This window comes from Aedes albopictus, chromosome 1, assembly GCF_035046485.1.
Source record: "Aedes albopictus strain Foshan chromosome 1, AalbF5, whole genome shotgun sequence".
Lineage (NCBI taxonomy): Eukaryota > Metazoa > Arthropoda > Insecta > Diptera > Culicidae > Aedes > Aedes albopictus.
The window spans coordinates 229,344,616-229,359,164 of record NC_085136.1 but is presented as its reverse complement, the minus strand read 5'-3'; the positions used below and the strand labels follow the sequence as shown (position 1 = coordinate 229,359,164).

Below are 14,549 nucleotides of genomic sequence, written 5' to 3'. Positions count from 1 at the left end.
GATGAAATGCCCCGCATTAATGATCAACCGACATCTTCACGAGGTCGAGTCGATCCCCCACTACAACTCCTTTCTCAACTCAGCAAATCCTCCCAACGCAAACTCGCTCTCTGATCTTCCCTGCCTAAAATTGATCCTCCGAAACTATGCAGACCTTCCCTTCCAAATCCGCCTTCACCCTTCCGCCGATCTCATCCACCGTTTTTTCGTTGAGCGGACGGACAGACCAAAGGTGGAGACACAACATCCAAACTTAAATTGGCCCCGTATCTGGAGGAATATTTCGACTTGGGAGCTTACACCTTCTCTCAGGAGCCTGCTCTACATGTGGGTGAATCAGAAGCTGCGGCACCGGCAACTGCTCTTCAAAATGAGGCGGTCGGACGGAGAACAGTGCATGAACTGCGGCGCACCAGTTGAAACGATACAGCACAAATTCTTTGACTGCCCAAGAGTCAATGACGCGTTTCCACTGTTGCAACGGAAGCTGATTGCGACAACTGGCGGAAGGCGTATCGATCGTGCTGATCTACAGCGGCCGTCACTAAATCACATAGGAACTAGAGTGAAAACAATAATTCTGAAGTATTTAGCATGTTATATTTCATTCATTGATAGCAACAATGGAAGATTAGATATAAATGAACTTAATTTCAATCTTGAGATCAGTGTCTAAATAATAATGTAAATATTTTTTTTAACTTGAAATCGACAAATAAACGTACTATTTAACAAAAAAAAAAAAAAAAAAAAAAAAAAAAAAAAAAAAAAAAAAAAAAAAAAAAAAAAAATTCTATTAATGAGAATCAATCCTCCTCAGAGCTGTGGCAACGAATAAACAGCATACAAGGAAAGAGGCGCCACAAAGGAATAGCGATCAAAATAGATGGCACAACGACAAGAGATCCGCAAATTATTACTGATTCCTTGGCGGAATACTTTCACGATCTATCCTCACTACATCGATACCCGGATCGCTTTCTAAAGAAACATCCATCTCCCGAAACAGCGATTCACAGATTCCCGGTCCCACCTGATGAAGGACAAAACTTCAACCTCCCCTTCACAATAAAAGAGCTAGAGTACGCTCTTCAGAAGGCTAGCGGAAAGTCGGCGGGTCCTGATGGCATCGGATATCCAATGTTGAAAAAGTTAACTACGGGAGGAAAGGTTACTCTTCTCTCCATCATCAACCAAGAGTGGAGTTCGGGAACTTTTCCAGACAACTGGCGGCACAGTTTCGTCATCCCAATCCCAAAAAACAACGGCCCCGCCAACAGTGTTAGCAGCTACCGACCAATCGCCCTGACAAGCTGCATATGCAAAATCATGGAACGAATGGTGAACCGGCGGTTGACTGAATATTTGGAAGAAAACCACAGATTAGATTTCCGACAGCACGCTTTCCGTCCTGGTTACGGCACCGGTACTTACCTGGCATCGCTCGGCCAGATAATCAACGATGCAACGAAAGAAGGACTCCACATCGAAATGGCGTCCTTGGATTTGGCCAAGGCCTACAATAGGGCATGGACCCCTGATGTCTTACATAGACTGGCCAGCTGGGGCATCACTGGCAATATGCTTACCTTTCTAAAAAACTTCTTGGACGGACGAACATTTCAGGTGCTCGTAGGTAACACAAAATCTAAAATTGTCACAGAGGAGACCGGCGTTCCACAGGGATCGGTAATTGCGGTCACCCTGTTCCTCGTGGCCATGAGTGGCGTTTTCACAGTACTTCCCAATGGGTTATACATACTTGTCTATGCCGACGACATCCTCCTTATTGTAACCGGCGTGCATCCGAAAATCATCAGGCGGAAGTTGCAGGCAGGTGTCACCGCCGTCGCTAAATGGGCACAAGAAGTTGGCTTCGACATCTCAGCAGAAAAATGTGTTAGATTACATGCCTGTGAAATGAAGCACACACCGCCATCGAAGCCTATTATTGTCAACGGTTACCCGATGCCAAGCAAACGTAGTCTCAAGCTCCTTGGAATCACCATCGACCGGCACTTAACCTTCCGCAGTCACTTTACCAATGTTAAGGACGCCTGTAAAAACCGAGTCTGCCTAGTAAGGAACATCTCCAACCGACGCACCAGAAGCGATCGCGGGACACGTCGCAGAGTAGCCGATGCTATTATTAACAGTAGGCTTTTTTATGGCATCGAAATCACTTGTCGTGCCATGGAGAGCCTACTCGCTATTCTTGCACCAGTATATAACAACACCGTTAGAGCGTTGTCAGGGCTCCTCCCTTCCACACCCGCTCTCTCTGCGTGTGCCGAAGCCGGTATTTTACCCTTTCATCACAAGACGACCCTAGCCGTATGCTGCAGAGCAGTAAGCTACCTAGAGAAAACCAGAGGTGACGGAGAGATCTGCTTCATCGAAGAGCAGGCGAACCGAGCCCTAAACAATGTAACCGGATCCGTGCTTCCCCCGGTAGAGGAACTCTACCGTGTCAGGCCGCGAAGCTGGACGGCTAAAGATCCTACTTTCGACAGCACGATGAAAACTCATCTCACCAAGGGAACAAGCTCGATACGGGCAAAAGCTCTTTTTGCGGAAACGATAAGCAGTCGATATGCCTCGACTACAGTCAGATATTCCGACGGATCCAAGGCGGCCGGTACCGTTGGTATAGGCGTTATCGGACCCGATATCCGAAAATGCTACAGTCTACCCGAACAATGCTCCGTCTTCTCGGCGGAGGCAGCAGCCCTCTATATGGCAGCCTCGAAAAGCAGCGACAAACCTGTGTTAGTCGCTACAGATTCAGCTAGCGTTCTTCTAGCTCTGGAGTCGCCGAAGTCAAAACATCCCTGGATCCAGAAAACTCAGAAGTTTCTGGAAGAAGAAGGTCACCGTATAATTTTCACGTGGGTCCCGGGTCACTGCGGAATCAGTGGCAACGAAGAAGCCGACACCATGGCAAATATAGGACAGACAGGACGCCGCCGCACCCAGCATGTGCCTGGAGCGGACGTGAAATTGTGGTGCAGACGGACTATTGAAGACGCATGGTCCGCGGAATGGAGGGCAAACCGGTCCTTGTTCTTCCGGAAAATCAAAGGGGACACCGAAACCTGGAAAGACCGTCACAACTGGCGAGAACAAGTTATTTTATCCAGACTACGAACAGGGCACTCCAGGATATCGCACAATTTTTCTGGGGGACCAACTTTCCGCAAGATATGTGACACCTGTAACATCCTCAACACTGTTGAACACGTTCTTTGCGAATGCCCCAAACTGGAATACCTCCGAACATCCCACCAGCTAGGAAGCATCACAGACGTGCTCCAAAATCACGAGACTAGTGAAGCAAAACTGATCACGTTCCTAAAAGAGGCTGGCCTGTTTGTACTAATCTAAACTTCACTACCTGACTAAAATTCGATTCTGTCGAACCTGACAATAGCCCTCTGGGGTAATATCCCCCGAGGCTTCAGAATCCCACCTCCAAACCCAACAACGACATAGGCATGACAACGGACGACGATTGGATTTCAACTCTACCAACCCCCAAAAACGGACAACCGAACCAAGCACCACCCACTGACTATGATTGTATCTCTACGTTACCAACCCTCACTTGAAGGCAACCAACCAAGGCTATTCCCACGGATACGAGATGGAAACTTTTTGAACAACAAAGACAAGTAGACAAATTGACAGCCCAGAACTTGAAATGTATATTCCAGACTAGGAAATACCCCTCAGGTCTCCCTAGTTTTCTTTTCTCTCGCTTTGAAACTGAGATGAACCAGCCTCGGGCTGAAAATCTCATTAATAAAGACATAAAAAAAAAAAAAAAAGTGATGATGAGTGTGATTTCTAGGACTATTGCTCAGTCTGCAGCACCCTATCCGAATTCGGTTCTATACATAGTGGCTTTGAGTCGGAGGTTGACAGAGAATTTTGAGAAACAAATGACTCTCAGCGGTCAAATACCCTCCCGACCGGCGACCATTGAAGATGTTTGGCCGTCATTCACCGACGACACTGTTCACCGACGACACGGCATGTTTTCTGAGGGACTTATCTCTGCAAAGCGACTCGCTTGGTGAAAGTTCTCTTTGGACTTATGATGAAATGATGCCCCTTCCGGATTTGGACCCAATCGGTCGAGAACCGGTCACTGACGATGGAGGCATTACTTCAGTGCAAACGTTACATCTCTCCAAGTCCAACGCAGAAACACGTAAGTCAATTCAATATAGGGAATCGCGCCACTTGGGCGGTGGCTTCTATATTCGTCTGTTTTCCACTATAACTCAGTCAAATTTGAACCAATTGACACAACTTTTGGAATGTGGTGAGATAGGTATAGTATCTTCCCGTGTACAACATTTCAAGTCAATTGGTTCAAAATTGACTGAGTTATAGTGGAAAACAGACGAATATAGAAGCCACCGCCCAAGTGGCGCGATACCCTACATATTTAGAATATCAACAGAAATAATATTTACAAATTTGATAAAAATGACATTCGGGGCTAACGGCAATGGTTTTTTCACAACTCACGAGAAAAAATCCAGACAAATATGCATGGATTTGATACATTACTAGGTTGGTTACGGTTTTTGTACCCCTTAGTGTGTGTTATTTGCTTTGATCGTTAAGCAGTTTGATCTTCTGTATGGCTCAACGTTCCCATTGGAACATGACCTGCCTCTCTTCAACTTAGTGTTCTTTGGCTAACATTGGTCCCAGACGTGTTAACATTATAATTTTTTTGGAAAGATTCAGCGTAATTACAACGCATAGAATTAACGTCTGTGAATAGCTTGAGCAAGATATAAACAATCTCCGGTAACCTGGAGATTCATTTTGTCATCTCGGGTAACGAGTTAGGAAAGCTCTCGGTTAATAATAAATTTCTAAAATATGCTGAAAAGTAAATCTTGTTCCAGGAATACAGTGAATAAGGAGATATATAATAAAATAATTAATACAAGTTTATTCGAAAAACTGAACCTCACTTGAAAAAAAAAACACCAAATAAACTAGCAATCATCTATCAAGTGCAAAATTATGCACTGCGTAATGCTCCTTGAAAAAGGCAAACATTTATATGAAATTTCTTGTATCAAAACCATGCTACATAGTTGAACTATCTGAAAAAGCTAGAATTACGTTTTGTAGTTAACATGTTAAGAAACAATCAATTTTGAAACAGATACAATAATTGATGCCACAACTACAGGGGATAGACAAAATGATCGGGACAGGCAAAATTTTCCCTTATCAAAAAATATTCAAATAGCTGTAACTTTTCGAAAAGTGCATCGAATATTCTCAAATTTTTATAGTAAGTGGATCAACTATTTGTGTATCAGTGGACAAAATTTGAAAAAGATTGGGCTATTCTGCACGAAATTATAAAGATTCTAGAAAAAGGTATATTTATCCGATAGCCAACTTTGAGCTGTTATATCTCCGGATTCAATGAACCGATTGCAATGAAATTTTGACCATTTACGACTTATATAATGAGCTCTGAAAAACGTTTGACTCAACTTGAAATTATTCACAAGAGAGAAAGTTATAGCGATTTCATTTATTTTATGATTTTTTAGTAAATTGGTCTATTTTTTATATGCATCCCATTGCTTTTTAAATGAATTGCTGGCTATGTTGTTATTTTTTTTCAAAACATATTTATATTCAAGACAATTAGAGGAAATATAAATGAACTATTATTAGCATCTTGAATTTTGAAACGATGTTGAAGTTTTGGATAATTTGGCGTTTTATTAGAAAAATAATCTAATCTTCTGTGTTAAGAATTTGAAGTTTTGTCAAAGGTTTTTCGTAGCTTATTATACAAGTCATAAATGGTCAAAATTTCGTTGCATTCGGTTCATTGAATCCGGAGATATAACAGCTCAAAGTTGGCTATCGGATAATTTTACCTTTTTCAAGAATCTTTATACCTCGGTAGAGAATGGCCCGATCATTTCCAAGTTTTGTTCACTGATACACAACTAGTTGATCCACTTACAGTAAAAATTTGAGAATATTTGATGCAGTTTTCGAAAAGTTACAGCTACATATTTGAATATTTTTTGAGAAGGGAAAATTTTGCCTGTCCCGATCATTTTGTCTATCCCCTGTATATATGCTGTATTCCAGATGGTATTCCTTGATTATTTTAAAATGTGAGGTTAATTGTTCATGTATAATATTCTTTTCGGGAGTATCGGAAGATGGAAAAACAATAATGATTGTTAAGAAAAAAGCCATCAAAGGACCGATCAAAGAAAATGCAGCTAAGCTTGGATGCAAGTTAAAGGATGGTGAAATTTTTTTTTACCGGAAAAACAACCTGCGAAATTCAAGTTTCACTCCACGCTTGTGTAGCAGAAAATGCGATTGTGTGCTTTGTTAACAGTAACAGCATTGATGATTATTTGGTAAAGGAAACTCAAATTGATCCTACATTTTTTGAAGAGAAGGTGGAAGAAATAATCAAAGATTTCTTCGAAAACATACTAATTCGAAGTCAATGTAAAGAATTGATTTTTTTTATATGCGCGGTTACTGCTTTTTGGTACCGGACTATATTGCTGCTGCTGTCGCATCTTCAATGGCCTCAGACACGTTTGTTTTCTCGGTTGCATTGCCGGTGTCAGATATGACCCCTCCGGTTCCTTAGAAATAAAACTGTTAGTTTAATTTTTATTTTGTAATCGTTTTCAAAAATTTAGATTCAATAAAGAAAATTGAACCAAGTAATTTGTTTTTTTTGTGGCTTAATTTTTTTTATTTCAAATTGCAATACTTCCCATCTTTAACCAGAACCGTAACTCGCATGTATTTGTGTTACCAGCTCCATTTTCATACAAGATCGCACCACCACAAACACGCAGATTGATGATTGCATTTTTATTTCACAAACACATTGCCAGCTAGGATTGCTGGATATTTGAGCCTTAACATAGGTTTGAACATAGGTTTGGCGTTTATGTGGTCAGCAAAGACTATTCAGCCATTACCCCTCCTTATCATCGGCTTTGGACTGACTTGCGCTCTCATTTCCCCACCAAATGCTGCAAAATGAAAATGAAATGAAATTTGTTGCTAATTTTACTTTTTTTAAATGAACAAGAAAACAACTGCCAATTTTAATTTCAGTATGTATAATAAGTATTTTTTTCACATATCCTCCGTTTTCTTAGTTAACATACGACAAAGACAGCACAGCTCAGATTTGCAAAGCATGCATTGAAAAGATGGATGAATTTTGCAACTATCGGATGCAATGTCTGAAAAATGACAAATGGATAGATTCTCAAAGACAACGTACAAATAATATTCAAAAACATGATGCAGTGCAAAACACCGTTGAAGTACATCAGAAACCATTAGAGCAGTCAGAGGATACTAATCGAGACGCTTACAATGAGGAGGAATATGAAGAAATCAGCGTAATTCACGAGGAAACCATTGATGAAGAAGCTGAACAAGCAGATGACGAAAGTAATGCTGATGACAGCATTGTTCGCCAAGCCTTGGCTATATACAACGTAAAAAAAGAATCAAGCTTCGATGATGATGAGCTCATCAATGTCGCCGATAACAGTGATCCTCCCGACGCGAGTGAAACATCCGATACGGATCAACCCAAGGATCAACCGGAGAAGGTGATAAAGAAGCGAACAAGAAAAGTCCTTCTTTATGATGGCCACACTTATCAGCTGTTATCTTCGCGACCGAAAAGTGGGACCATCACGTGGGGATGTATTTGGCGGAAGACCAAGGATTGCCGAGGCACGTTGGGTACAAAGGCCAATGGATTGATACTGGGCAATGTCATACCACAGCATAACCATCTACCGCAGCCGGTTGACGAAAGCAAACAACGAAAATCGATCGTTATTCGAGCGTTTCGAGAAGTCGAAAACATATTCCTCAATGAACCGTACAAGATTACCAAAAATCGCATCGGAGGTGATATGCTGGTCTTCAACGGTGATCGATATCCGTACTCGCACAGCCGTAAGGACGGTTGTCGCATATGGAAGTGTGCTTCCCATCGAAAGTGTACGGTTTCCATTTACCTCTGCCCGGATGGACGGATTTTCAAGCTGGCCAACAGCCGGCATTCCGAGGAAAAAATTCTACAGAAAAGAAGCTATTCATCGGCTAGTGAAACTGACGTCCATGACATATCGGCCAACATTGAAGAGATCTACCCAAACCCAAAGGGCGATTTAGACTATACTATAGTGAAGAATGCCAACAAGCGAAATGTACTTCTTTACGAAGGTGACCAATACATTTACTACTACACGAAAACGAACGGATGGGTGGTGTGGAGATGCACAGTATGGAGATGTCTCGCTCTGTTATATCAGCTTTGTGATGGATCGGTGACGACGTTGCACGATAATGTCCCCCATAACCATGCTGGTAAGGTTGCCAAATGCCCCTAAGTGAAGGTGAGTGATAATAAAATCGCATTGTTTGATTTTGAATTATTCCGAACGCATAAATTAAAATTACTTGAAAGAAAAAAAGAAAGCCTTTGAATTTCTGTTCCTTTCGAGCTGAACGGTTTTAAGTTGATTTTTTTCTTTAACCTGAGACTTATTAGCAAAGGAAAGAAAGGGTAAGTGGGAATCCGGAGCAAGTGCGACCTACAGCTGTATGTGTCAGCCTTTTAGCCTTAAATAATAATATTCATGGAAAACATAGGTATCAGATCAACGGCTACTTTGAATACAAAATAAAAATGTTCCCACCACAAAGAGACTGTAATTGTTGATGATGATGAACCTATGGGCGTGTTAGTGGAAGTCAAGCCAAGTACCGTATGAGAGCTTGGATACTGACGTCATCATTATCTCCTTCTCTTTCTATTCTTCAGCGTCGGTCCATAAAGCCGTCCTTGCCCTAAAAAAAATTTGAAGGCAATGTTTACAAATCGTATGAGAATTCGATGAGGTTAGGTTTTTGCTGCAAGCCTCTGTGTTTCTTTTAACTCCACTAAGAATTTGCATCCGTTGACAGATACGCATTCTGACCCCTGTAAGCTCATCCACAGCACAGAGAACAGACATCCAACACGGAGAAAAATATAAAGTTATGTCAATCATATTGCGATCGCGAACAAGCATATTTGTGCACTGACTTTTATATAATCCCTTTTTGAGATTGTATTACGCATAATACTATAGGACGAAGCATAACAGAAGCTCGAAATGACCAGAATTGATGAACTGATTAGAGCAAGAAATATGGTTGACTCAATCATATTATGCTTCCATCAACAATATTTATGGTTGATGGTTTGACAGCTCATTTATTTTCATGGCATATCCAAGCATGTTTACGCTTAACTTAACCCTAAACTTGAGGCTTAAACGAACTATATCAGATGGTTGTTTCGAGCTGTTTCAAGCATACACAAAAAAATGCCCAAGTGAGGTTAAATTTAGGATAAACAATTCTATAATGGTCGTAATTTAGTGTAATATGTTTTGATTGTAACATATTACACTAAATACCACCATTACAGGATTTTTTGATTAGCTAAAATTTCCCTTGTACATTCTTTATTTTTATTAATGTCCTAAACTATTCAAAAACGCGGAAGTGCAGTCCATTCAAGACGTAGTAGTCAGCCAGGGCTTGTATCTGCTTGTGACTCATCAAGAGCTCTCAGTCACGTCGTCCATCATTGAGACCTTCGGTGGGGTAAACTCGTCGTGGTGTGACCGGCTGCTAGACTGATGGATCAAACGACCGCTGGTACGAGCAGACTGCCGTCGATTCCGAACTTCACCACGGTACCCAGTACGGTCTTGCGCTTCTCCAGAAGGTCGTCCAGTTTCTCGGTTTGCACAACCATTCGGGGGAAACCGTCCAAAAACAATCTATTTTGGGTCATCTTTCGATTGCTAGAGTATGTTGAAGCTGCATCTAGAAAACACAGCATAGACATCATGAGCTTGCGAACTCATACACTCCATTACCGGCGGAATACTTACCTGAAGATGAAATGGCGAATCCCGAAAAATTTATTACCAGCAGAACGCACTTTGAACGACCGCCGCCATACAATGACTGAGTAGACAGCAGGCAGGAGGCTGGGTCAACATAGGTTCAAGTAATGACACTTATGTTTGGTTTAGGCATTTCATGGTTGGTGTTCAATGATGTTCATTACAATGGAACATATGCTTGATGTAGACATCAAATCATTATGAATCAACCATATGAAACAATTATGCCAAGAACATCTTAGAAGCTTAAGAGAACTATGGAAAAAGTTATATCAAGCAGACAACTTTTCTGTCCGTGAAGTCCAGTTCCAAAGCTGTGTAAGGAATTTAATGGCCATTTGAAATCGGCAACACAAGTGGCAATAGCGTGGCGCTGCAATCGGTCAATTTCCCATACTAATTTAATTCACCACTTGAAATGTTTCAATTCACCACTGACTGTGGCAATATGGTGTTTGGTGGCGTTAGTGTTGTCATCGTGTATTGGTTTGCAACCTTACTCAAGTAAAGATTCAGATCCTTACACAACTTTCCGAATGAAATTTGTTCTAGCCTGGATGTCTGTTCTCTGTGCTTCAGCGTCGGTCCTTGCCCTAAAAAAAATTGAAGGCAATGTTTACAAATCGTATGAGAATTCGATGAGGTTAGGTTTTTGCTGCAAGCCTCTGTGTTTATTCCACTAAGAATTTGCATCCGTTGACAGATACGCATTCTGACCCCTGTGAGCTAATCTTCAGTGTTTCGTACCCTGACATCACCTAATTCCAATCACTATTTTTCGGTTCCTAATTTCGTTCACCCCAATTGGCTTCTTTAGCGGTGTTGAGATAATCTCATATTCTGAATCTACATGCCAAACTGAGCCAAAATCCAAATTTTCATGAATTTTGGAGCCCGGGAACCTATTTAAAAATCAATTTGAAGTTTGTATGGGAGCGATTTGTTGAATCACCCCTCGTCGCATTTTGTACTGGGCGGAGCTGTCAAGCAGTTGCCCAGCTGTCAAAAGGTGATTTCAAAAAATATCTTTGAAATTAATTTTAGGTACCAAAATAAAGTTCTAAAAATCTGAAAAAAATCATAGTGGATCAGAAAAGGGGGCTCTTTCGTATAGAATCAAAAAATCAATACATTTTTCAAAATTAAAAAACCCAATTGGGTTTTTAAATTAAGAAAAATGTATCGATTTTTTGATTTTATACGAAAGAGCACCTTTTTCTGAGCCACTATAATTTTTTTCATATTTTTAGAACTTTATTTTGGTACTTAAAATCAATTTCAAAGAGATTTTTTGAAATCACCTTTTGACAGCTGGGTAACTGTTTGACAGCTCCACCCAGTACAAAATGCGACGAGGGGTGATTCGACAAATCGCTCCCATACAAACTTCGAATTGATTTTTAAATAGGTTCCCGCGCACCAAAATTCATGAAAATTTGGATTTCGGCTCAGTTTCGCATGCAGATTCAGAATATGGAATTATCTCAACACCGCTAAAGAAGCCAATTGTTTTGCATGGTGTGAACGGTATATATTAGGAACCAAAAAATAGTGATTAGAATAAGGTGATGTTAGGGTACGAGACACTGAAGACGTCCTTACAGGGGTCGAAATACGTATCTTTCAACGGATGCAAATTCTTAGTTTCGTTTTACACATCGCATTTCAGATCATAAATTCGCAACTGTACAAGGTAAGCACTGTTTTGCGCACTGTGCCGCTGGAGATAAATCAAAATTGTAAGAAAACGATAAGAGGTAGAAGTTTGGTGTCAAAGAACGAATTGTAGAGTGAAACAGGGGCCACAATTTTGCCGAAGAAAGAATTTAAATTTATTATGCATTTTTAAAGATAATTGACAAAAACACATTAAAAAACACTACTTTTGAGCTATTTTGCTCTAGAAACTTAGTTATTTAACTAAACCAATCAATTCAAAGATGTCATTTGATAGAAAATTCAATAATCTTTCGAATAAGGGTAAAAAAAAAACAGCGATATGTTTGGCCCCAAACCCCCGTGTGTTCATATAGGACGAGGTGGGCGTCTGCGTTGATTTGACAGAAGGGTTCGCTCGCTTTGCTGGTCGACCGTTGAATTGGCTTCTTTAGCGGTGTTGAGATAATTCCATATTCTGAATCTGCATGCAAAACTGAGCCGAAATTCAAATTTTTATTAATTTTGATGCCCGAGAACCTATTTAGAAATCAATTTAAAGTTTGTATGGGAGCGATTTGTCAAATCACCCCTCGTCGCATTTTGTACTGGGTGGAGCTGTCAAACAGTTACCCAGCTGTCAAAAGGTGATTTCAAAAAATCTCTTTGAAATTTAATTTAGGTACCAAAATAAAGTTCTAAAAATCTGAAAAAAATCATAGTGGCTCAGAAAAAGGTGCTCTTTCGTATAAAACCAAAAAATGGATACATTTTTCTTAATTTAAAAACCCAATTGAGGGGGACATATTGCATACTGAGTCTCGCGGACTGACTCACTAGAGGCTTGCAGCAAAAACCTAACCTCATCGAATTCTCATACGATTTGTAAACATTGCCCTCAATTTTTTTTGAGGGCAAGGACGGCTTTATGGACCGACGCCGAAGGAAAGAAAGAGAAGGAGACAGTGATGACGTCAGCGTGCAAGCGCTCATATACTCTCTCAGCGGGAGCCAAACATTGAAGATGGAGGTTATGTTGAACCTGTGTGATTGATTGAAGAGCATTGCTATCTAGGTGCTGCGGATATAATCAAAATTGTCACGATGTCTCCATTTGCCGCTGTCAAGCCGTTGGAAAGCAAGGAGAAGGATAAACATTGTTTTGAGCCTATTTTAGCTAATTTTGTAACAACTATCCATCAAAATTTCCATCGCGAATGGAAAATAAAGAACTTTGAACACGAGAACAAAATTAGAATAATGGTGGATTGATCATGTTTACCATTTCCGAACAGCGTCGCGACGGCGTGTTTGACAACCGAGCTGAGAGAGGTGGTTGCAAGAAAATTGAACGCTCGTGCGTGTTTCAAAGCTGTGTGTCGGGAATGTGTAGGTGTGTGTTGGCTAGCTTGAAAAATAAAACCGTTTCTATTCGCAGCACTCAGATTGCATATTGCATTTTATACTTGCCGGCATACCGTTTTTGTGTCACTATGGCCTACTTTTCCTCACTATAAAAATCAGTTGCATTATGATTTATAATGCAACTCATTTCAGTCACAGAGAACAGACATCCAAGTCCAGTTCCGAAACTGTGTAAGGTATTTAAAGGCCATTTCAGTAACAAATTTTGAAAACGACGTATAATCAATGCTACACCATTGATTATACGTCGTTTTCAAAATTTGTTACTGATTTGAAATCGGCAACACAAGTGGCAACATCGTAAGGGAAGATTCATTTATTACGTCCATCGTTTTTCGGGATTTCTAGACCCCCCCTCCCCCCTCTGTCACGCTATTTTCCTATACCTAATACACGTACTGTCACACTTTATTAGACCCCCCTCCCCCCAAAATGTTGGACGTAATTTTTGAACGTTCCCTAACGCTGCAATCGGTTAATTTCCTATACTATTTAAGTTCACCACTTGAAATGTTTCAATTCACCACTGACTGTGGCAATATGGTGTTTGGTGGCGTTAGTGTTTTCATCGTGTTTGGTTTGCAGCCTTACTTAAGTGAAAATTCAAATCCTCAAACAACTTTCTGAATGAAATTTGTTCTAGCCTGGGTGTCTGTTCTATGTGTTTGGGTTGCATTATGAACCATAATGCAATTTCTTGGCCAGCTACCCGTATTGCCACGTCAAGGGCCTTTAAAAACTGTGACGGTTATAATAGCACAGCTTGCTTGATTCAATTAAGTTAAATTAACTAAAGTTTTGCGTTTAGCTTGATGGAACACGTGGATGATACCGTTCAACTAATAGAGGTAATAAACTAAGTTTATTAACTCTATTGTTCAACTATCAGGTGTAGTGGCAATGTCCACTCGGTAAAACTACCGAACCCTCTCAAAGGGTTCTCAAACGACATTGAGCGTACTGAGTGAATATGTAATAATAAAGTTTAGTTCTCTAATGACTACGAACGTAACCGGTCACACATATAGTACATCCGAAATGTCTTCTTTTTATTTACTTTTTACGGATGTAACAGTGTCGACGAGGAGAAATGTGATTCGAACTTGCTGTGGGCGTCACGAGCCCTGGTAAATGCTACCTTTTGGCGTGACTTTTCCATTCAAGTTTTTTTTATTGGCGATAAAGCGTGCAAGTGATTTTTTTTGTTAAGTCGCGTATTTCACATCAACATTTGTGTATTTGTACTTATGGCGTGATTTTTTTTTTTTGTGATAGTGGGCAAGGAATCCATCTATTTTTTTCACGTTCGCCGGTACATATTGTGCGCATTTGACATAAGTTTGTAATACATTTTACTGTGCGTGACCTTTTTTTTGTGCTCATATTTACTTTCACGACCGCTGGTAATTGTCTGCTTTTGGCGTGATTTTTGTAGCATGTATTTTT

At 40.5% G+C, this 14,549-nt stretch overlaps 1 protein-coding gene across 1 annotated transcript in view; it reads left to right on the top strand.

Moving 5' to 3' along the window:
- The window catches only part of LOC109430744 (uncharacterized), a 37,511-nt gene extending 29,016 nt beyond the window's left edge, over nt 1-8,495 (top strand). Inside the window, exon 3 of the mRNA XM_019706820.3 lies at nt 7,194-8,495. Coding sequence (XP_019562365.2) covers nt 7,194-8,450 — 1,257 coding nt within the window. The 3' untranslated portion in view covers nt 8,451-8,495. The remainder of the gene's footprint in view (nt 1-7,193) is intronic.
- Nucleotides 8,496-14,549: the final 6,054 nt, after the last annotated feature.